Consider the following 21,695-nt stretch of genomic DNA (forward strand, 5'->3'; position numbering starts at 1 on the left):
CAGTCATGCAGTCCACCGCCTTCCACTGCGAGATGAACTCGCCGGGTCACGATGACCACAGCCAAGACGAGGTCCCCCCCGCGCACTTCGGAGCCTCGGCTGATGAACTCATGATGGACAGACAGGTCGTCCATCGCACCAGCGCACCCTGCCTCTTTTTAAAGAAACTCAGGAACCTGCTTGGCCCCCTCGCAGCCATGCAGGTACCCAACACGATCCTTGACGTAAAACTCGACGTCAACCTTGCCTCCCAGGCTAGCAGCACCGCCATCCAAGGTGCCCGCCTTGACGCACGCCATGTCAGGCATCACCTCGAGCTCCGTGTACAGGCCCGAACCACAGTCGCCACAGAAGAAGTGCTTGTTGATTTTGCCAGAGGAGCCCACCGCATCCCATGTTTTGGGGGATCCTACACACAAAGGTGGACGAGTTAGCCAGAGACGAACCGCTTGGACCGTGGGGAAAGGGCCAGTGAGGAGAAGGGGGGGGGGGGGGGCGCTTTCGTTGAAAACCCACCCTTTGTTACGCTGAATGAGGCTCTTGGCACAACTGCGTTCGAGGTGTACGCACCACCGGTCCACTGGAAGCAGCAGCGAGTCAGCCTTTGGGCGCTCTTGAGCCCTACGGGCTTGCCTTTGATCCATCGGGAATGGTTTTTTCGCCACTGACCTTTTGGCAATCACGGCAGTGGCACAAAGCCGTGGTAGCCGGCTCCCCTAGAGAGGTATAGCCAGTGAGTAAGGAGAAGTGGTGCTTCGACGTGGTGATTCCAGACCGGGATTCTCATGCCACCACCTCAACGTGTATCCTGCTTCTTCTACGCACCGGTAAACTGAAACTGAACCTCCCCACAAGCACAACTTCCCTTTGTCGTCATTGCCAGGTCGTTTGGAAATAAACGTCAGTTGCTGTCGCAGTAAGATGCGCCTCTGCGAGAACCTATGCGGAACAAAAGAGAGCAGAGGGCCAATACGTGATGGACTGTCCCGACTCGCTGCTTTCACGCCGGCGAGACGCAAGGCTGTCCTCTCGCAGAGGCATCAAGGGACTTATATATGTAAGCTTGAGTCCAGCGCGGAAAACCTCGGCAGGCTTCTTGCTCGTCGATCCTTTGGGGGAAAGGCCGCGTGGTCATCAGCCCTGGGCTCGTCTGAGGCTCGGAGGCTTAAGCCCGTGGTGGGGTTGCATCGCCTGATTAATAATGCCTCAATTGCACAAGTCCAGCATCGCCGGGCGCACAGATTCCGTGACTCAGGCGTGGCTCGCTCGCAGCTGCTGCTTACTGCCTCCAACTTGCGCGCACACTTCAAAGCGCAGCCTGGCGATGCCGCCCACGGCATGCATGCAACCTTCCCCTTCCCTTGTTCGTCCTGTCGACACGGCGATTTCAAATCAGACCAGACGTCAACCGGGTATTCCTGCAGCATGAACGCTCAATACCTCTATTCTGTGCATGGCACTCCTACCTACTGTAAGACTATCCTGCCTGACTTAACAAGGCATGGGAACAAAGGAGAAAGGAAGAGGAGAAAGAACGGAGCTCTTCTTGCATTGAAAATATGGGCCGCCGGCTACGAAAAGAGTATTCTGCTGTAGGTTGCCATGCCGTACGTACTATTGATACATTACACTCAGTCCGTTGCGTCATGTATGCATGTCTTGGGTGTCAAAAGTTTAATCGTGGCAAACTGCGCTTCCACCGTCGTGATCCAAAAACAGACCAAAAAAGAAAAACTTCAAAAGAGGGCAAATGGGGGGAGGGGGGGGGGAAGTCGGCAAGAGACAAAGAGACTCCGGTTTCCATGCTCCATATGCTCCACGCTCCGCCGATGCGCATCAAAAATTCTATGCCTTCGTTGTCTGCCGTCTATTCTTGGGGTATCAAAACATCCCCGGCCCGGCTCCATCATTGTCCTGGTCACGCCATACAAGACACATGTCAAACATTCCCGACGTTTTGCTTTCAATTTGCCCTCACCACTCGTCGCGAGTCTTGAACCAAGGATAGCGATGAAAAACAGGGTTCGAGCTTTAGAGAGTCTCCATCTTGTCGAGGATAGCCTTGGTGAACTCGTGCGTTGTTGACTGGCCGCCCATGTCGCGGGTACGAACCTTGCTGTAGCATTTGTTAGAGGGACACCAAGTCATCGATGGGTTAGGGAACGAGAGAAGAAGAAAGAGGAACGGTCAAAGTGGGAAAAAAAAAAAAAAAAAAAAAAAAAAAGAGAGAGAGAGCACCCTGTGAAGGGAGTCATGAGTTGGCTTGCAAAGTCACGTACCCCTCGGCAATAACGGCATAGATGGCCTTGGAGATGCGGTTGGCGTGGTCGTCAAGACCGAGGTGGCGCAGAAGCATGCTCCCCGACAGAATCAGGGCGGTGGGGTTGGCCTGGTCCTTGCCCTTGATATCGAGGCCGACGTGACGGCAGCCGGGCTCGAAAACTGCCACGTCACGACCCATGTTGCAGCCAGGGACGATGCCAGGACCGCCGACCAGGGCGGCACCAATGTTGGACAGGATGCCGCCGTAGAGGTTAGGCATGACCATGACGTCAAACTGCTGAGGTCGAGAGACGGCCTGCATGGAGGCATTGTCGACAATCATGTCGTTGACCTCGAGCGTGGGGTACTCCTTGGCGACGTGGTGGAAAGTGCTGCGGAACAGGCCGTCGGCCAGCTTCATGATGTTGGCCTTGTGGATGCAGGTGACCTTGGATCGGCCGTTGGCCAGGGCAAAGGAAAAGGCAAACTTGGCGATGCGCTCAGACTTGGCGCGCGTGATGATCTTGAGCGACTCGACGACGCCGGGGACGCTCTGGTGCTCCAGGCCAGAGTACTCACCCTCCGTGTTCTCGCGGATGATGCACAGGTCGACGTCCTTGTGGCGCGTCTCGTAGCCAGGAATGTTCTTGATCAGGCTGATGCTGGCGTAGATGTCGAGCTCCTGTCGCATCGCCACGTTGAAGCTCTGGTGCCCGGAGCGGCTGATGGGCGTGTGCAGGATACCCTTGAGGCCGAGCTTGTTGCGCTTGAGGGAGGCGACCGACTCGCGGAAAGCGTCTTCGGTGCGGCCGGCGCCGTCAATGATTCCAGAGACCTCGATTTGCTCCCACTCGATGGGGACATTGTCTGCCTTGAAGATGGTCTTGACAGACTCTGCGACTTCGGCCCCGATACCGTCGCCAGGGATGAGAGTGACGGTGTATTTACCGCCAAACTTGGCGGGTTTGAAGATGTCGGACTGAACGGTCGCGAACGATCGAGCAAAGTGATGCTTATCGGCAGCGCTGCGCAGGAGCTAGAGAGGCAGGTAAGTTGGTTATTACCATCCGAATTCCAAGGACGCGCAGCGGGTTCCTTCTTTTTTTTTTTTTTTTTTTTTCCTTGTTTTCATATTGACGCCCCCCTCGGCCATCTGCCATCACAGAGACGAAAGGGGATATGTGCAAGTTTCGAGAGGGTGGTTCGTTGCCCTTGACGAGCGGGCAAGCGAGCATTGCCTTGAGCAATCTCTGCCCAAGAGGCGCCGAAACCCGTGATCCAAAACATGCCACATCGTCTGTCCATCATCACCTCCAACACAGTCGACGAGACCAGCTCGTATGGGCACCCAACAGCGGGTAAGCAAGGGGGGTAGAAGAAGAAGGAGGAATCAATGACCAAGCCAGCTCTTGCGCAGAAGCGGCCGTTCCACCGGAACAAGGTTAAGGTGGAGGGACAAGAAAAGGGAAAAGACCACATGGAGGAAAAGCAGATCAACGTACCTGCGCCGTTCGGGAAGAGGCACGCGATAACATTGTGCTTCGCGAGGTCCGGCAAAGAAATCAGAGGTGGCCAGTATCGAGCAAGCAAACGCGAGGTCTAGAGGGATGGCGCCCAGTGCGGTAGCAAGGGCAGATATGTCGGGACGAGTGGCGCGAGCGAAAAGGAAAAAAATAGTAGAAGAAGAAAAAGAAGCCGCCGGGTATTGTGCTGGTGGTGAAGGTTGTTTGTGGGCGGGCACTTGGTCTGTTGCCGACCGGAGTCAATTAGGTACCGAGTACTCCGCACAGCGCAGCGCAACTTTGAGCGGGGGAAATCTGCTGGTGCTTTATGGCGCTTCGATGCACCAGGCCGTATTGTACATTATACGTTAGGTACCTCCTAAGTGGTGGGCAAGTACTGTGTACTCCGTGCCTGCCTGGGCGCTACAAGCCGAGCGGCCCATTGTAATCCCTCAAACTTTAGTCAATACTGGCGTGGACTTGGTTCGGAGGTAGAGCGGAATTCGAAGAGTTCCGAGGCACACGTCCGTAGAGCCGGGCAGGGCATGATTTTCGCCCATGCCATGCCATGCTTGTTTGGATCAAGGTGGATCGGTCCGAATCATACACATGCATGCAGTTTGTGCATATGCTCTCTCAAAGTTGGCTGCAGGATAACAACCATGTCGATCTCGAGTGGCCGTCTAGGTGCTGAGAGCCGCGACTGCGGCCAAAAACATAAAAAAATCAATGCCCAAAAAGAAAACACATAAACACATAAACACATAAAAAAGGGACAAGAAAAAATTAAACAAAGTACAGACGAGGACAGGCAAACCCGCAAAGGGGCCAAGGGAGTAAAGCACCCTTCTTTATTCCTATATTCTGTCCAGCTCTTCTTCTTCTTCGTACACTGGCCAGCTATTACTGCATGTACGGCGTGCAATCGTGCAACATACCCACATTGATCGTCCCTGTCATGAATATATAAACCCTTTCGTAATCGCATCACATCTCCTCGTCGTCCAACGGCTCCACTCGCACCAGTATTTCCTCCAGCAGCCCCTCGAGAAAGCTGGTCACGTCGCGACCCATGCCCACCGGTTCCGCCTTGTCGTAGTAATCCACCTCCTTGCACACATGGGCCAGCTTGTACACCAGCTTCCTCAGCTTTTCGTGCGCAGCCTCGGCTCGCTGCTGATTCGCCGACGCAGCACCAGCATTTTGCGGCGGCATATACAGCTGCTGCAGCCGAGCCTGCCTCCTCTTCAGCGCCTCCTCCAATGCCGGGAAGATGACGTCGTTCAAGGCATCCAGCTCGCCGTTCGGGTTCCCCGGGGCAGGGGAAGGGAATGACGATGGAGCGGCGGAACCGTCCGATGGTGCGGGTGAGTTCGAGTTTGGCGAGGCCGCGTGGTGGTCAGAAGTCGACGCGACTTGCGGCGGGGAAACCTGCTGAGACGTCACCCTTTGGGCTGAAGAGGCCCGATATGGGGGAATCTCGGGTATGGTCATGGATGGCACCCGGGAGCCAGGTTGCCCTGGGGGCAAATCCTGCACAGCTCGTGGCAAAGGTCGGTCACCGTGGGTCGGCGACGCGTGCCATGGCACCGCTGGACAAGGGCTCGTGCTCAAGTTCAACATGCTCAAATCACGCCGCAGCTGATGGTGGAGCTCTCCGTCATAGTCTGGGGACTGTGAGATGGGAGCTGGCGGCAGCGGCCGTTGCGAGGGATGATGGCTCGTCGGGGTTCCGGGGGTCTCTCTACTCGACGGCTTCCTCGGACTCGCGGGCAGCTGCGTCTTCGCGGGTGACTCGATGAGATCCGCAGGCACGGGCTTTCGTTGCGGACTGGATTGCCTCGAGGTGCCCGAGTTGGGAGCCTTGAGCGTATCGCTGGGTTCAAACGCGAAATCCCTCGTCTTGGTCGGACCGGCATCGTGGTACTCTTCTCCGGAAGCGTGTTCGCCTTCCAGCGGTCGTGAAGGGTGAGCATTGGTGGCAATTTCACCCACGGCGTTCAAGCCTGGCCGATGTACGAGATTGCCCCGGTCGCCTATCAGCTTGACCGTTCCAAAGTCCCACATGTCTTCGTCCACCTTTTCTCGTTCTGTCGGGCCCGCACCCTCATGGACGTCCCAATTTTCTTCGTCGTCGTCTCCCTTGTGAGTGACCAGCCATCGGCTGTGGCGCTCGATAAGCTCAGTGAGATAGGTGGTTTTCTTCGCTTTTCTGATAAACGGATGTCTTAGCAGATCTCTTGCCGTGGGACGTTCCTTCGGATCCCGCTGCAGGCAGAGCTCAACAAAGTCTTTGAAAGCTTTGGTGAAGTTGCCCCCTAACCTGGGTGGCGGATTCTTGGGAATGAGAAAAAGAACCTTCATCGGATGAATGTCCGCGTAGGGAGGTTCTCCATTAGCTAGCTCGAGGGACGTAATGCCAAGCGACCAGATGTCGGCCTTGTGATCGTAACCAGACTGTTTGATAACTTCCGGGGCCATCCAAAACGGGGTTCCAACAAAAGTATTCTTCTTGGTCATTGTGGCGGATAGTTGGCCGGAAACACCAAAGTCGGCAAGCTTTACCTGGCCACCAGATCCGAGCAAAATGTTGGCAGCTATCAGAAACGGGTAGAAGGGGGGGGGGAGGCAGCGGGCAAGGCATGTCAGTTGTTCCGGGGTCGACAAATTCAGGGGCTTTTGACCAGATAACACACTAACCTTTGACATCTCTATGAAGCTTCTTATCGGAGTGTAAGTAATCCAACCCCAGTAACAACTCTCGCAAGATGATGGCGATGTAGTCTTCCCCGATTAATCCCGGCTTCATCAGGTCTGCACAACTGCCACCGGCGCAGAACTCCATGACGATCCATAGCTCGGCACCTTTAGCGTACGATCCGTAGTACTTTGTCACGTAGGGAGATTGTAACTCTGACAAGATGGCTATTTCTTGGATAATGTCCTCGACTTCGTCGTCAGCATTTTCGATATCAATCAACTTGATGGCGACAGCCTGGCCAGTCCGTTTATCGACTCTTTTTTTTTTTGTTTTTCATTCGACCTAGTCAGCCGCGAAATAGGGTGGTGGAGCAAGAAGGGAACAGGACGGCACGTCCAAGTTTGCGCACGGCTTGGAAGGGGTGAAGCATGATGGAGAGGACCAACGAACCCTTTGTAAACCTTTCCAAAACTGCCACCACCTATGGCAACATCATCAGCATAGGCAGCACCCCCAGCCTCCGGGTCGCAGTGCATGACCAACCGATGCAGTATTCCTTGGAATACAAGGCCTCTGGGTCCAGCGCCTCGTTGGGCTCCTGGTCACGGTATCTCTCTGTCATCTTGGGTCCGAGGAAGACGAATTGGAAAGGAGCCCCTTGGGAATTCAAGATTCTACGGCGTGACCCGTGGTATTCCCCGGTGCCGCACTCGTCAGACGGCCACTATCGATTCACGCGTCCTCGTCGATGCATTGAACAACAGATTGAGAGAAGACACTCTGTTTTGCGGGGTGGGGGGTAACACTCGTCTTGTGTCTTTTGTGAATAGAGACTCGTAAATGGGCGAGGCCGATCAAAGTGTAGGGGATTGGCGATTGCCTGGTCCGTCTTTGGAGTCTGAAGCGACCAAGTTTCCCCCTTAACCGAGACGCAGCTCCCCCGCACCCAAAGAAGAACAGGAAGCAAAGGTTGAGGACCAAAGCAGAGAGAGGATGGTGGCGGGGGAAGTGTGGGGGTTTGTTTGCCAAGTCAGGCGGGATGGGCAAGTGTAGATGCAAGGTCGGCTGCAACGACTACCGCGGAGGCAGGTGGGTAATGTTGGCCTCTGAAGCTTAGCTCTTTGACGTATCGAGTGTATCTATGTTGGCTGGGTGGAGAAATTGACCTGCTGTGGACAGGGACAGGACCATCAACAAGGTGACGACGGATCATGGATGATGGATTGGGATGGTGGATTGGGATGGTGGATTGGGATGGTGGATTAGGATGGTGGATTTGGATGGTGAATTGGGATGGCGGCGCGGATTGGGATAGGCGTAGGGGCGGGCGTAGGGGCGGGCTTGGGGTTTGTCAGGTGCAGCCACACGACCCCAGGGTACTCCGTAGTTTGCTCCGTTCCTTGAGAGATACATGTACCTAATGTACCTGTATTCAATGTTTATTTATCGAAGCTCATCCGAAACATCAACCAGACCTTTGCTTGTTATCCCCCCCACCCCCCTCCTTTCCTAGAATCCGTTTCTTCGTCTTTCTCCTTGACAATTCATTCGGCGGACTTGGCCCTGATCTCCCTCCAGGCCCAGGCCTTGAAGCGATGCACGTCACACCAGCCGCCCAGTTCAACAAGACGGCTCGAAACTAACCCCCTTGCACGCGAGGCATTTCGCCCAATCTGGATTCCAGGCAAGCCTCAACCAACCTAGCTACATACCTACTAGCTAATGTTAGCTTCGGCTTCGGTCCGAGTCTGGGCACTGCCCGTCCACCGTCCAGCTTCAACTAGTCGTTGGGCACCATGGCCATGGCCCTGAAACGCTGGGACCTTTGAACAACCGCCGGCTGGCAAGTGACTGGGCTGCTCATCATTGTTGTTTCAAATGTTTTTTTTTTTTTTTTTTTTTTGCCACATTGGCCCAACCCGGGCTATCGCTGCGGCATCGGTGCCTAGCGGCACGACTTGCGAGCGCCCGTCAGCCAACAATCTCTCGGTTTAATCTTTTCTTCCAGGTTCCGCTCCCCACCCTGTGGGAGGGAGGCACAGGGAGGGGAGGTTTTGGGAGGTTTATCTCTTGGTAGATCCAGGGCGATCTGGCTGTTGTCATAGTCCCTCATACCAAAAGGGTAGATTACTCCACATGCTTCGCGTCCAAAGGCGGTAAAGAATCTCCCCCTAGGTCCATCCGAGTCTTGACAACTCCCAGCAGCTTGTCGGCACTGGGCAGCGATCTCTTCAACGTATATCAATTCCCAGCTTGCACAAGCTGAGCAGAACATCCCATGCCCCGTGTCAGGTCTTGCCCCCCATCAGAACCCGGAGATGCCGTCTACTAAAAGGACCGTCTAAACCCCCCCAGGTGCTTGTAATGCCTTCAAGACCCAAACTCAAAGCCAAACGATTAGATGAAAGATGGGGGAAAAAAAAAAGAAAAAAAAAAAAAGAAAACATGTACGCATCTCCCTGTACAAGACTCTATCCGTGCACACGTTCGTCCTGGGCTGCAAAAGCACCCATGGGTCCGCTTCCCCTCCCGTCATCAGTCTTCGATGAACTCAATCATTACCGTGCCTTGCTTCAGTCCGCTGTCCTCGATGCTGCTGTCCAGCTTCTCCATCAGGTCCTGCCCTTGCGGCATCTTCTTCAGCTCAAACTCGATACCGGCCTTGCCCTCCAACGGCTCGGCTTTGAGCCACTCGTAAATCCGCCGCACGGGATCTCGCAGGTGGAAGCGCCGAATCACGCGCCCCGTGGCATGCCTGAACTGTATCCTGGTGGTTGTCGCGGGGTCGTTTTCCGGCTCCACATGCCGTCTGCCGCTCGAAATCAGGGCAAAGCCGCCGCTTTCCTCGGGCGCCCCTTCGCGCTGCTTGCCTTTGGCTTCCTGAGCGCTTCCACCGGCTCCCGGGGACTTTGTGAGGGCGTCCGGATCGTGAATGTTTGCCGCCGACGCCGATCCGCTGCTCTCGCCGCCCGCCAGGCTGTTTTGCAGCGCCATTTCCAGCATCTCTTCCTCGGTCATCCTGTTTACGTCCACTACCGGCGGCTTCTTCGCTGTGGCTTTGGCAACAGGGTTCTTGCTGTTGGCAGCGAGGCTGTACCTGTCGAGAAACTCGGCCAGCTCGGCGTGGAAGTCGGCGGCGCTTGGGAACGGTCTGCCGGTCCACACCTTGACCTGCTCCCCCGTTCGAGGGTCGACGATGGACACGTGCGGGTAGTTGTCGGGGTTCTCATGCGTCTGGCTGGGCAAGTAGAATGTGACGTATTCCTCAGAGTCAGGATAGTCCTTGTCGTATTGCAAGAAGATGAAGTTTTCCAACACGAGTTCTCGAACGGCGCCGTCTTTCCAAATATCCCTGTTGAGGGCCTGGCAGTTGAAATCGTTCATGTCTTGAAGGTTAACCAATATCCACTTCTTGTCTTCCTTCCCGAGGGCTCTTGCCTCATCCCACGGCAAACGGGTCATCAGATCATAGGGTGGCCGGAAGAGATCTTCCAGGCGTCGCGCGTGACTCCCGTTCTCCGCCGCATTCCCCGAACTGGAAGCGTCTCCCCATATGCGCTGACCAAAAGGTCCTCCTCTTCGAGCTACACGGCAACTCCATTAGCAAGCCCAGCCTTTGCAGACCGCGGCGCTAGCCCGAGTGTTCGGGGGGCAAAGCGACTTACGGGGAGAGCGCCTTCTGTTTTGAAGCTGTCGCAAAAACAGTGCCTCGTCGTCCGGACCGCCATCCCACGGGGCAACAAGGGTCTCGGTCGTTCGCGCAATCGGTGCCCTCACTTCCTGTTGCTCCCCTAGGCTCCCTGAACTGCCCTGATACAGCTCCTCCTGCAGTCGCTTTGCCATCTCTGCATCTTCTTCCTCCTGAGCCACGGCAGCTGCATGCTGGATGGCAACGCGTTCGTCTTCGCCATTGCCGTTGCCATCTTCCTCCACATCTCCCACCATGTCGTCGTATTCGTCGTCGCTTATATGAATGACCCCGGCGGCATCTTCTCGCCCCACGTTAGGTCGAAGGGTCGACGGAGCCAGATTTGCCGGTCGGGAGGCAGACGGTACTATTCCAGCACCAACTCCCGAGGCAAGGTCTGGGTTCTCAAAAAACAATCCGACCGCCCGTTCAAAATCTCCATTGGTTATCTGTAGGAAGCCGCTCGCGACTTCGGGTGTCGCCCCCGTGATGGTGACGAATGTTGAGATGGCCTCATCCATCGTCGGCGGAAAAGCGATCTTTTGGGAGGCCCGGCGATGTTATCTGGCGGGATGAAAAAGCACCTCGTCTGAAGATGCGAACCCCCCTCCCCCCTGGGTGCCCACCCTTGGTTTTGCAGGGAATGAGTCCGCCCGTTCTGTGCGGTTATCGATCGTCTGGTTTAGCCGCGAAGCTAGATGATGGTGAACTGTTGGTCTGCTCAAGTTCGTTCTTTGAGACTTTTTCGCCCCTCACCAGTGTAACCGTGAAAGCTGACATATGGTGGCGCTTGCCGCCGACGTTGAGCATTCGCCTACGCAACGTGCTTTGCAGAGTGATGATTTCTTTCCGCGTTTGCAAAGCTTGCGAGAAATGAAAAGACGAAATGTAAAATGAATGATGGTGTTGCGTACGAGGAAGAAGGCATCACAGCAACGAGCATGCATGGAAGGGTAGCCCAGCCTAGCCCCACAAGCCTCAGCGTGCGGTGAGGTGCATGGCGGGTACATGCATTCACCAGCAGGACATCAGGCAGGCACCTTACCTTGGGTACATACCAGGCTGCAGGCTGGGCCAAGGTTTAGCGATGAGCTGGGTCGCTCAGGGCATCATGGAGCATGGAGGCCCCAGGCGAGGCGCCAGGCTAGGCCCCAGTCACCATGACGCAACCCGTAAAGCATGCTGGTTCCAGTCATCAAGCAGAAGTTGACATTGACATCACCGTAAGTAACCGCATGTACATGTCAACACTGGTATTCAAACTTCAATTTGCAACCGTAATTTGCAACCGTGCTTCTCCAAGCCCGACCTCCTGCTGCTGAGAACAATGCCAACACTCTGCAGACTTATGCTAGTTGTGTCGCTGGATAATCAAGTCCCATAGTCCCGTTTCCCTTGCGTCTGAATAGAGCTCCCTCTCTTCTGCATCCGGGTCGTATGTATGTAACAACCAGACTCGCTCGCTGTTCTTGATCTGTCGGTACATGCAGCACATCGGCATGTTGGCTGTCTCAACACGGAGAATGCTGCATCTCCTCCCGCACCTTCTTCCATGCCTTCTGCACATCCGTAGCCCTCTCTTCTCCGAGAGCTCCGCTCACCTCCGCTGCCAAGGTTGCCGGCAAACTCACCTTTCCAAACACGCCTTGGTTTTTCCCGCTTAGAATTGCGGACAAAGCTTGTGCTCTCTTGAGACGCTGCTGTTCTGTCCCAGTGTCGCTCTTATCAATATCCAAGCTCTTCACGTATGAGGACAATGCTTCTGAGCCACGGTATGAAGCTGGTTGCCGATCCGTAGGCTTGATGTATTTGGTGGAGTCCTTCATCAGATCCTGCACACAGTCGTACCATGTTTCTCGCTTGATCAAGCCGAATCTGGCATTGTTCAGGTACGGCTCGAGCAGAACAACAATCTCTTCAAGCGACATTCTGATATCGGCGGCATCCGAGCGGCTGTAGCCTCGGGCAATGGCTTCAAAAGCATTCTGAGCCGTCCTCGAGTCAAGGTCTCGTGAACCATCCTCCTTGGCGTCGACGTCCATCTTGCCCTCTTCTTGGTACTCGTCCAGGTACGGTCTGGTAATGTCGGCGATATCCTTTAGTATATCAACGTCGGGACGAGCTTTGGCAAATTTCCACAAGCATGTGAATGCATGCGGTCGATATACTTCGTTATTGCGCTTGGCCTCTCTCAAGGCAATCTTGACCATTTGCGAAGCAACTGCCTCGTCGTTTCTCCAAAGAAGCTCTGCTCTCTCTACAAATTTGGGGTAGGTAGCAAGCAGGTTCTGCTTCCCAGGAAATGTTTTCAGCGCCAACGCTCTGTCAAGCTCTGACCAAATGACCCTGAGATTCTTCTCGTCAATGACCCCGCTCGCATCGCTCGCATCGCAAAAATCTGCTGCCATAGCAGCTATTGTGAATGCACCGGTGTGTCGGAGATCCCATTGTGCAGCCCCCAGGCAGCGTTGAACCAACTCGGCAATTTCCTGGACATATCTCTTCACGGTGCGACTACTGGCCGCGTGCTGATCCCATGCTTCTCGAAAGGCTTTTGAAGTGTACTCATCAGTATCATGGCTTCCCAGATAGGCAAACGGCAAGAGCAAAGTTTCCTGAGCCGTAAAGTGATCTGGCGAAACCTTGGCCACTGCCACCACCACATTCGCAATTTTCTGCCGGCGGTTCTCGTCTTCCGCTTGAAAATACAGACTGATGAACTTGTCGAAGAAGCGCACCCTGGCCGTGTCAGGAGCCGCCCGGATCATATAGGCTGCTGCTTTGGCATACGCCTGGCTGACTTCGTCGTTCTTGTCCAGTGTTTGCTTTTCTAGGATCTGCAATAGTTTCCCGGCCACTGGCTGGATATCCTCGCTGTGTCGTGTAGCGAGGGTTGTGATTACCCTGCTGCATCCTATCTTCGTAGGCATTCCGATGGCAGTTTTGATTGTGGACTCGAATTTGGGAGCGAATTCCACCATTACCTCTTTATCGACGAAGCGAAGGCAATTCTCAATCGCCTCGGAAACCGGGGATCGACTCACCTCTCGGGATCGAAATCTGTCAATCTCATCTCGGCTTGCCTCTCCTACAAGCTGATACGCATAGTTGATCTGTTCGGGTTCGATTGTGCTCAACAGACCTAGGAGCTGCGGAACCATATTCGGGATGAAAGGTTTGAGAGCCTTGCCACCGTGTTTGGCAACTTTGACGACCGTCAAAGTTGAAAATACTTTGACATCTCGTACTGTGCTTTCCACCCCCTTCTCAGAGAGTAAGAATGGGAGTGCTTCTTGCATCATGGCTCTGGCGGCAGAAGCATGGTTGTCCTCTTCTAGCTGCCGGACAAGCTGGTTCGCGAGGGCCTTGCACAATTTCTCGGCCGCCTCTCGTACGCTACCCTTGACATCGTCCAAGACCTTCAGGGCATTGGTCCAGATTAGTTGATAGTACTTCTCGAACCTCGAGAACGGTCTGCCTTGTATCAACTCTGAAAGAGCTGCGCAGCTGGCCTCCCTAACTCGCCACTCTTTCCCCAAGATACTCTGCAGGAGATCCTGGATAATGTCGTCAAAACGAGCTTCAATTGTCGCGTTGGGATCCTTGACCAGCGCTTTCCAGATATCGTCCATGGAACGTTGAACGTTTCGATTTGGATCAAATCGGTATCTGTACAGCTTGGGATACAGCTTGGGATCAATTTCCGAATCGGAAAGAATATTGCTGAGTCCAAAGCGACCAAATGCAGACCTGGTAGACCAGGTGGCGGCATTGGCAGCGAGAGACATGAACTTGTATACCAAGCGTTGGTCTCCCACTTCGTTGGCCAAGTTCACAATGTCCTTGTATGAGGTGACCGAATTGCCTTCTCCCGTGGGCAAAGCACCTGGCTCAAACAATTGCGTTTCCTTGTCAACCTTGAGCTGCGTCCCGCTGCCAGTGAAGGCTGACACGAGATCCTTGACTAAGGAGCTTCTTAGGTCAGCATCTCCTCGCTCGTAGACCAATGTCAAGCCACGAGAGGCCGTCTCCTGGACGAGCTCATCTCTTGCACTCAGCAAGCGCATGAAAGCTGCTTGGACCTCCCGCAACCGAGACTGTACCTGTGGGAGATGAGAACCAAATTGTACGATGCAAAACAGCCATATGCCAGACGCCTTTAACAGAGAAGGTTTCGTTGTTTTGCAGTCTCGCAAAAGCCCTCCCAGAACCTGTTCCGCCAGAGGGCCTCGTGCCCCTGTGAGAATCATCGTACTTCGAGCTTCGACGTCCATTCTGAGCCTGACGCTGTTCGACTCCCATCTTGCAATAGTAGCGATGATGGCTTCCCCCACGGTGAACTGAACCTCGACGCGCTTGATTTCGTGCAGAGAAAATAAAGCTCTGAGAATGTTTCCGAGCACGCCGGGCAACTGCTCCTCAGTTTGGTCAATGGGCATGGTTTCCTCAAGGCCTATAGCAAGGCTCCCCAAGGCGCTTATTGCGGCCTCGTTGGCCTTTTTAGCATCAGATGACAGTTTATCGACGATACTGGCCAGTGAATAAATCCCCTCTTCAGGCGGTATTGCCATTTTGGCTGCCCACAGCTGAGAGAAAGCTACCAATGCCGTGTTGTACAGAGAAGCCGGGACACCTTCATTCAGCAGAAATTGAAAGGGAAACGTGATCTGACTGGGGAATTCTCGGTCATAGTACACCGATCGAGATATAATATGACCAAATGCTAGCAAGGCGCCTTCGGCAGAATCTGCCCCGTCGCCTACCAGACACTGGGCATTGACGAATCGTGACTCGAGGATCTTAATCCAGTTTCCCACTTCGGCTGCAGAGTTGGCTGGGTGCCCAGCAAGGATTCCACACGATTTAGCAGCTAATAATCGGATGTCCTTATTGTTTGACTGGAGGAGCGGCAGGAGTTCAGCAGTAGCATCTGTAAAATAGCTCAGCGGACCACCCGGACTCCACGTAGCCACCTGCACAAAACACCGCAAGCACTCTTCAACAAAAGCGGGTTTTGCTCCGAGGAAGGCACCACTTAAGCAAGCTTTGAGGTAAGAAACGATGTACGCGCTGTCAATAGACCGCAGATGTAGCCGAATCTTGTCTCTTGTTTCCACATTTGTCGTTATCTTGGCCTCCAGAATCTGCATCCAATCTGGTTTCATGTCCAAATCATCAATAGCAGTAAGAAGCATCATTTGCTTTATATATCGGAGGGCCACTGGAAACGCAGGTAGGTACTGGCCTCGAAAGTTTCGGAAAACAAGCTTATCTGGAATCACCACACCATGTCCAGTGCCTCCGTCCTCCTGTTGTATTGGTATTCCTGGTTGTATTTCGGAATCGAAAAATGTAGTCATCATGTCTTTCCAGTCGGGTAACTGGGGCACGGCATCTGCGTGGGCAAAATAAGTCCAAGGGTCAAGACCCCTTTCACCTTGCTCAACCACGTCATTCCGCTCATAGTCTTTCCAGGCAACAGCCAATACGTCGATCCAACGGCCAATGGCATCGTGGAATGGCAGACAATCATTCGCCCACTTGACAACAGCATGTCGGGTGCTCCGATAGCTTGGAGAGTCGCTGCCGGATCGTGACATCTGAGCAAGAAGCATGGTCTTCAGATTAGTACTGGTCCCACCAATACTGTTAGGGATGGCAGACTTGAGACTCGAAAGTGCGCCATCAATGCTGACAATGGCGTCGACGGTATTGTCTTCTGACAGCGAGCGAAATAGCCAGGCGGCCAGCTCAAAACGTTCGTTCGGGGGCATGTCAGCTCTTCGAGCCATGATACCAATGGTTTCGTACGCCTTGGAACGCAAGGCAACTTCATCATTCGAAATATCGACTGAATGAGGCCAGCCTTGGGCTGTGACGATGTAGTTCTGCATCTTGGTGATGAGCGAAGCGCCGATGGTAAAATCCGAGCTTGATGGGCCGACCTGCGCCACCCAGGACAGGAACTGAAAAAGTGCTCTGTAAAGCTTCGTTTGCTCCAAAGTTCTCGCTGGGCGCATGGAAGATGTGTCTTCAGAGCTTCGTGGCAAGAAATCGAGATCAACAGCGGCCATGATACTGTCTGACATGGTTGTAGCCACAGTTGACTTGGATAATACTGACAAAATGCGAGCACGATAAGGCGCCGGTAGCTGAGAGTGAGCCAAGAACAAGCGTTGGATGAGGCTCTCATCTTCCAGAGAGACGGTGCTTCGCTTGATAATCTCCTCTGCCGTAGAAGCCACCCTAATGTCGGATGCCGAGGCCGCAAAAAGCGCCGGGAGGAACCGTTCTTCGTCCTTGAAGGCCCCGCTTGCCAGCAACGTGATGGCTTTGAACTTGAGCTCTGTAATACGGGAATAAATCTTGTCGGTTTCAGGAGAGTCGCCGGGAAACAGACGCAGCTCGGTTTGCGAGAGTGCTGGATTCGCCTGAGCCTGGGACGGGTAAGCCGCCGGAGCTCGCAAGCGCAAGAAGATGCCAAGGGCTGTGGCCAGGTACTGGGCATCAACGTCGTCGGAGAGACCGATCAAATTCCGGAGATTGACATCATCCGTACTGCCTCTAGGTGGGATCTGGAAATCTAAGAGTAGTCTGAGTATGATATTAAACAAGGTAGCGGCTCTAGGTTGTCCAGCATCCTGAGCAGAGCCTGCTAGAGCGATGGGGATGAGGTCTCTTTTGTCATCAAGATCTAATCTGTCTATGCTATGGAGGATAAAAGACAAGTCCAATTGCTTAATCACAACCGAGTCCACAGACTTGTACTGCTGAAGCAGCGCCTTGACGGGCAGCACGATCCTAGGGCCAGGTTAGTGTCATGGTAGGGTCCAGACTTGATAGATGGTCGGCTAGGTCACATACTCGGGCGGCTGGATGAAAGTCTTTAGTCGGGCAAGGAACTGGATCACCTATTACCAAGTTGCTTGTTAGTCCGAGCAAGAACACATAAGCAGGTATGTGGCCACCGCCTGGGGCGCCATACTCTGGCCCTAACCGAGGCATGCTCACTCGCAGCCTTCAAGATAAACGGTGCCAAGTATCGCTGAAGAAGTGGATGAAGCTTGTCTTCTCTGTTGGCAACGCCCAAGATTCTGAACTCGACGCTCTCCACTAACTGCAGTTCCCGCTGCTCAGTAGTAGGAGCGGCCATCGCTTCCTCTCTGGGTAGAGATCTGACGGGAAGATGGAATACACAGTCAGTGCCGGAAACGATAGATATGGCCGGAGAAGATGCGAAATGTGCCGAGAAGCCCTGTAGGCTTTGTTCAGCGCGATGACCAGATCAGGCAACATCGGCATGACGACAAGCTATGTACTCTGGGCAATTAGCCAACGAGACGCGAGGCATCAACGGATAATCATGACTAAGCAGACCAGCGGGACAATTTCTTCCACCTCCTAAAGTCCCTTTCTCCGGGCGGGTTTTTCATTCCTGTTTCCTTCTCTTTCTGAACTCTGGATTTCAGATACACGGTTCGAGGGAAGTGATGTGCTGATTTGTAAGCATTCACTTTTCTCGCCGTTCGAATCTGTGCGGGTGTGAAACCAAAGAACTCTTTTTTTTTTTTTTCAATTTTTTGGGGCTTTTTGCGCAGCTTACGCTTTCGGGATATGGACCAATCAGAGCACCACTAATCGAACTTATAAGCCTTGAATATCTTGTAATATTGCATATGCACACCAAGCCGACGAACAACGAAAGGAGAGAAGAGGCCAGAGAAATGGCGAGTCAGTCTGCAGCCTAAACGGCGGCATGGAGCCAGGCAATTCAGCTGATATGACTTCAGCCCCGGCGCGCTGTTGAAGATATGTAGCTCGAGGCCCTTGATTGTACATATTATAAGCACGGAGTCCGGGCTACGGAGCAAAGCTGAAGGCGCGAAATGGGTTCCGAGGCTGTTGGGCTTTCCGAACGAGAAGGAAAGAACCAGCAGAAAGCCTCCCGAAAGCCTCCCAAGAGAGGGCATGTTGTTGGGCCGCGTTTCGAAAATGCACAGTCAGTGTTGCGGATAGTGGAGTAGCCAGCTTCCTCCTTAAGTACCTTCCTACCTGCAGATTGACGTTTATCTCGCTTGTGCTGTCGATTCGACTTGGCCGCTCTGATTTGGACAACAGCAAATCAACATAGATGGTGCACTGCACAACTCAGCACTGATAGAGGCGGGAGGATGGCCAGCCCGTTCGCAAGACATATTCACTTCAAGGGCCGATGTACGGATCAACGCCACCAAGCCCGTAGAGAGCACTCAATTGACCAGACAAGACATCAATGTTGAGAAAGGGTCGGGGCTCTTATCCCACAGTGAGTGGACCAGTGGGCTGCGCCAGGTAACGCGGCTAGCCTGGACGAACCAGGACTCCCTCCCGGGGAAACAAGCACCAGATTTCCTGTGGACAAAGGCGTGGGGAAATGAAATCGCATTCTCAGTGGACTTTGGAAGTTTAGCATCGTCATTATGGGGCTGCTCCCGGGGGTCCAGCGCCAGGGAAGCGAATTGATCGGCCAGACTGAACGCTTGGAAGTCGGGAGTCGGGAGTCGGGACTTAAAGAGCCTGAACGAGGTGTTTTGACATATATGTCTCGTCTCATCAAGCTTCCCCTTCAAAATGGGGGAAGTACACAGTAGGTACCTGAGGTATATTCATTGTATTAGGTGCCTACCTAACTTGGTAGAAATCTAGTATTCCTGCCCGCGAATAGGGAAGGTACCTTGAGTGGCAGCTGCATCCATGATCCAACCCCGACGAACGGGATCAAATGCCTCTCAGAATCAGATTCCTGGAATTGAATTCGTCCAGGTCGCTCTTCCAGGACGAATCTCTGCAGCTATTTGAATCCTTATTTGCCCAAGACAACCACTTCGGGGTGCAGTTGAATGGCAAATCCTAAAGCCTGCATGCAGCAGGACTCGGCGGGTAACAGCCACAGGGCACAGCACAATCTCCCCGCCGGACGACCTGGCTAGTACAAACAATATTGATACGTCTGGTGCCTCCTGATGGAGGCATCGTCATTATCCCGTAACCAAGATGCAAGACGGACGAGGGAGTGGAGAGCTCAAGTTTGCTTCTTCCCAAGGAAAGCATCGCCCGCCCCTTCTTGTCAGCTTGCCAGCGGAGCAGCCAGTCAGAGGCGAGAACCGTTCTGGGGCAGATCCTTGCAAGGGTATTTCGGCTTCGAGGCGAGGAAAAGGTACCAACCGACCCCGGGTGCCAACTTCCAAGTAAGGACCGGGAAGCCTGAGACACCACATTAGTTGACTCTTCGCCCTCGCCTTTGCCGCGTTGGCAGTAACAGAGCCCCAAGCACCAGCTGAGAGGTACCGAAGGTAATGAGTCACTTGAGTACTCTGGAGTGTATAGACAAAAAAAAACACGCTCCATTAGGTAAGGTACCTACCTCTGGTAGGTACAGAAGGGTTACACGAAGGGTGCTAATCTACTTCGGGTCAAGCACCCAATCTTCTAGTACCTACCTTAGGTACCTAGGTACCTATTTCCCTACGGAAACCTGCCTGTCCCGTATCGTCAGAAAAGGTCTGTAGTGGAGCAAAGTTTGTTCTCTGGGGTTACGAGATCGCCGAACCAATTTGTGAAGTCTTTTCTTTTTTTTGTTTGTTAAGAGTGTGTGCTTTGAGAATGATAGCTGAGACGCCAAAAAGAAACAGCTCGATACAGTCGATTTTACGTGGACGAGTACGGACGGCAATGTTACACCCTGTTTAAGACTTCCAAGACAATGGCAATTCGGACCTGGAAGCAACCAAGCGAAACCTCAGGAAGGACGGTTGGCTCCTCCGCTGGACCATGGACCACCAGCTAGCTACTCCGTACATACAGCTGCGGAGATGGAAACACGACATTCACTGCTCCAAGGAGCGTCCCATTCCAGCATCAGCAAATGCGAGCCATACATCCCTCCCACTCTCCGCAGAAAAATAACTATGCCGGAATGTGCTGCATGCAAGCAAGCCTCGCTTTGCTAGAGTCGCACAAATCTCATTGCTGTCAAGATTGGCCCTGCGTAACTCGAGGTTTACCAGAGAGACTTTGCTGTTGGACTAGGTGCTCACTACCTAGGTACCTCCTAAGGAAGAGGCCGGTGAAACTTGGTTACTTACTGCAGCAACAACGTACATACATAAACATAGCTCCTGGGAACGGGCTTTGAAAGGCTTTCGTCATGTCGTTGCTGCGCTTTATTTTGTCTTGTGACTCGCTCGGAAGTTCGTGCCACCTCCCTTCCCTTCCCGCCTTGCTTGCTTTACCGTCCTGTTTAGATGATGTCTTGGTCCGCAAGCGAAACTTGACGACGTCCAGTCACGGTCCTGGCTATCCTGACTGTGCCAACTCCTCGTTCCCTGTCCAGAAACGATGTGATACAGGAAGTCCAACCTCTTCAATGCGGAGTACTCCGTACTTGGTACATGTGTTGATTGCTTTATTGGGTTCCGGTGTTTTGCGGGCGTGCTGCACAGTGCATAACCAGTGCATAACCAGTGCATAACCAGTGCACACTGGTAGGTCTGGTCAATTGTACCTCCTACCAGCCTGTTACGCCCTGTATGGAATCAATACCAGACGCTGCCGGGCTGTACCAGTCAAGGCAGCAAGTGCAGGGCCTTGCACTGAAGCCGGCTCTCACAATCCCCCACCCTTTCTCCCCCTCGGCCAATCAAATATCCTGCCATCGCTTGCGTGAGCCCCGCAAGCCCCAGGTAAAGGTCAATCGTTCTGTCCTCTGGCCCCCCCCCCTTCTCTGCCAATGCCAAACAAAAGAAGAGAAAAAGAAAGCAAGAACCAGGCACTGTCCTTACCAGTCCTGACAATCCTCTTGGGCTGTGTCCCACACCACACCACACCACACCACAGACTGGAGCCACATGGAACTTGACAGTTGCTGACTCCAATCACCAATCACCAATAGTGGAAGAGCCCCGAGCGAGGGCCGCGCACCACAAACAAGGCCTGGCCTGGGTGCTGCTGCTCGCCCCATCGGCTTCGTCCAAGAGGGCACTGGTAGGAAAAATAAGCTCGCCCTGCTCTTCTCTGCCCACCACCACGCCATGGTTTTTCTCTTCCTTTCACCTTACTTCCCCTCCATCATCTTCCACGACTTCCTTTGCGCGTGTTTCGGACATTGGCTCAGAGTTTCGGTTGTTTTTGCCGGCGCTTAAAAGTAAGTCAAGTCCAAGTCAGTCTTTCCCTGCCACACCCAAGCTGCCGTTTTTGCTCTCGGGGTCGACGCCTGCTGGTCGGCGCGCGCGAGAAAAAAAAAAAAAAAAAGAAGGAAACGGACCATCTGTTCTCCATCGCATCATGATACTCCGTACCCCTCGTGACGATGACGGAACCGCCAACATCAACCGCCGCCTCAATCTCTCGGCTGCATGACACGGCGACATCAATACTAGCTATTGAGAAGCTCTTGTCCTTTTTTTGTTGCTTTTCCCGTATTCTCTACTCTGGTTGGCCCCTCGGCTTCTGGGCTCTCGATGTGATCGAACTCTGTCGCGCGTCACGAAACATCAATGCCCTT

At 53.6% G+C, this 21,695-nt stretch overlaps 5 protein-coding genes across 5 annotated transcripts; all 5 read right to left on the reverse strand.

Moving 5' to 3' along the window:
* Positions 1-158: 158 nt before the first annotated feature.
* On the reverse strand, positions 159-877 carry UV8b_04215 (uncharacterized protein; the record flags this gene model as incomplete). The annotated part of the gene is made up of 4 exons (XM_043141713.1): positions 159-409; positions 517-580; positions 670-716; positions 826-877. 4 exons carry the CDS (start codon positions 875-877, stop codon positions 159-161), a joined length of 414 nt encoding a protein of 137 aa, XP_042997647.1.
* Positions 878-2,031: 1,154 nt separating this feature from the next.
* On the reverse strand, positions 2,032-3,797 carry UV8b_04216 (uncharacterized protein; the record flags this gene model as incomplete). The annotated part of the gene is made up of 3 exons (XM_043141714.1): positions 2,032-2,116; positions 2,280-3,298; positions 3,765-3,797. 3 exons carry the CDS (start codon positions 3,795-3,797, stop codon positions 2,032-2,034), a joined length of 1,137 nt encoding a protein of 378 aa, XP_042997648.1.
* Positions 3,798-4,751: 954 nt separating this feature from the next.
* On the reverse strand, positions 4,752-7,087 carry UV8b_04217 (uncharacterized protein; the record flags this gene model as incomplete). The annotated part of the gene is made up of 4 exons (XM_043141715.1): positions 4,752-6,361; positions 6,465-6,781; positions 6,916-6,946; positions 7,009-7,087. The coding sequence occupies 4 exons, from the start codon at positions 7,085-7,087 to the stop codon at positions 4,752-4,754; spliced, it is 2,037 nt and encodes a 678-aa protein (XP_042997649.1).
* Positions 7,088-9,000: 1,913 nt separating this feature from the next.
* Positions 9,001-10,674, reverse strand: UV8b_04218 (uncharacterized protein; the record flags this gene model as incomplete). The annotated part of the gene is made up of 2 exons (XM_043141716.1): positions 9,001-10,049; positions 10,131-10,674. 2 exons carry the CDS (start codon positions 10,672-10,674, stop codon positions 9,001-9,003), a joined length of 1,593 nt encoding a protein of 530 aa, XP_042997650.1.
* Positions 10,675-11,664: 990 nt separating this feature from the next.
* Positions 11,665-17,306, reverse strand: UV8b_04219 (uncharacterized protein; the record flags this gene model as incomplete). Its single annotated transcript, XM_043141717.1, has 3 exons — positions 11,665-16,954; positions 17,018-17,064; positions 17,139-17,306. The coding sequence occupies 3 exons, from the start codon at positions 17,304-17,306 to the stop codon at positions 11,665-11,667; spliced, it is 5,505 nt and encodes a 1,834-aa protein (XP_042997651.1).
* Positions 17,307-21,695: the final 4,389 nt, after the last annotated feature.

The sequence above is a fragment of the Ustilaginoidea virens genome, chromosome 3, assembly GCF_000687475.1.
Source record: "Ustilaginoidea virens chromosome 3, complete sequence".
Taxonomy (NCBI): domain Eukaryota; kingdom Fungi; phylum Ascomycota; class Sordariomycetes; order Hypocreales; family Clavicipitaceae; genus Ustilaginoidea; species Ustilaginoidea virens.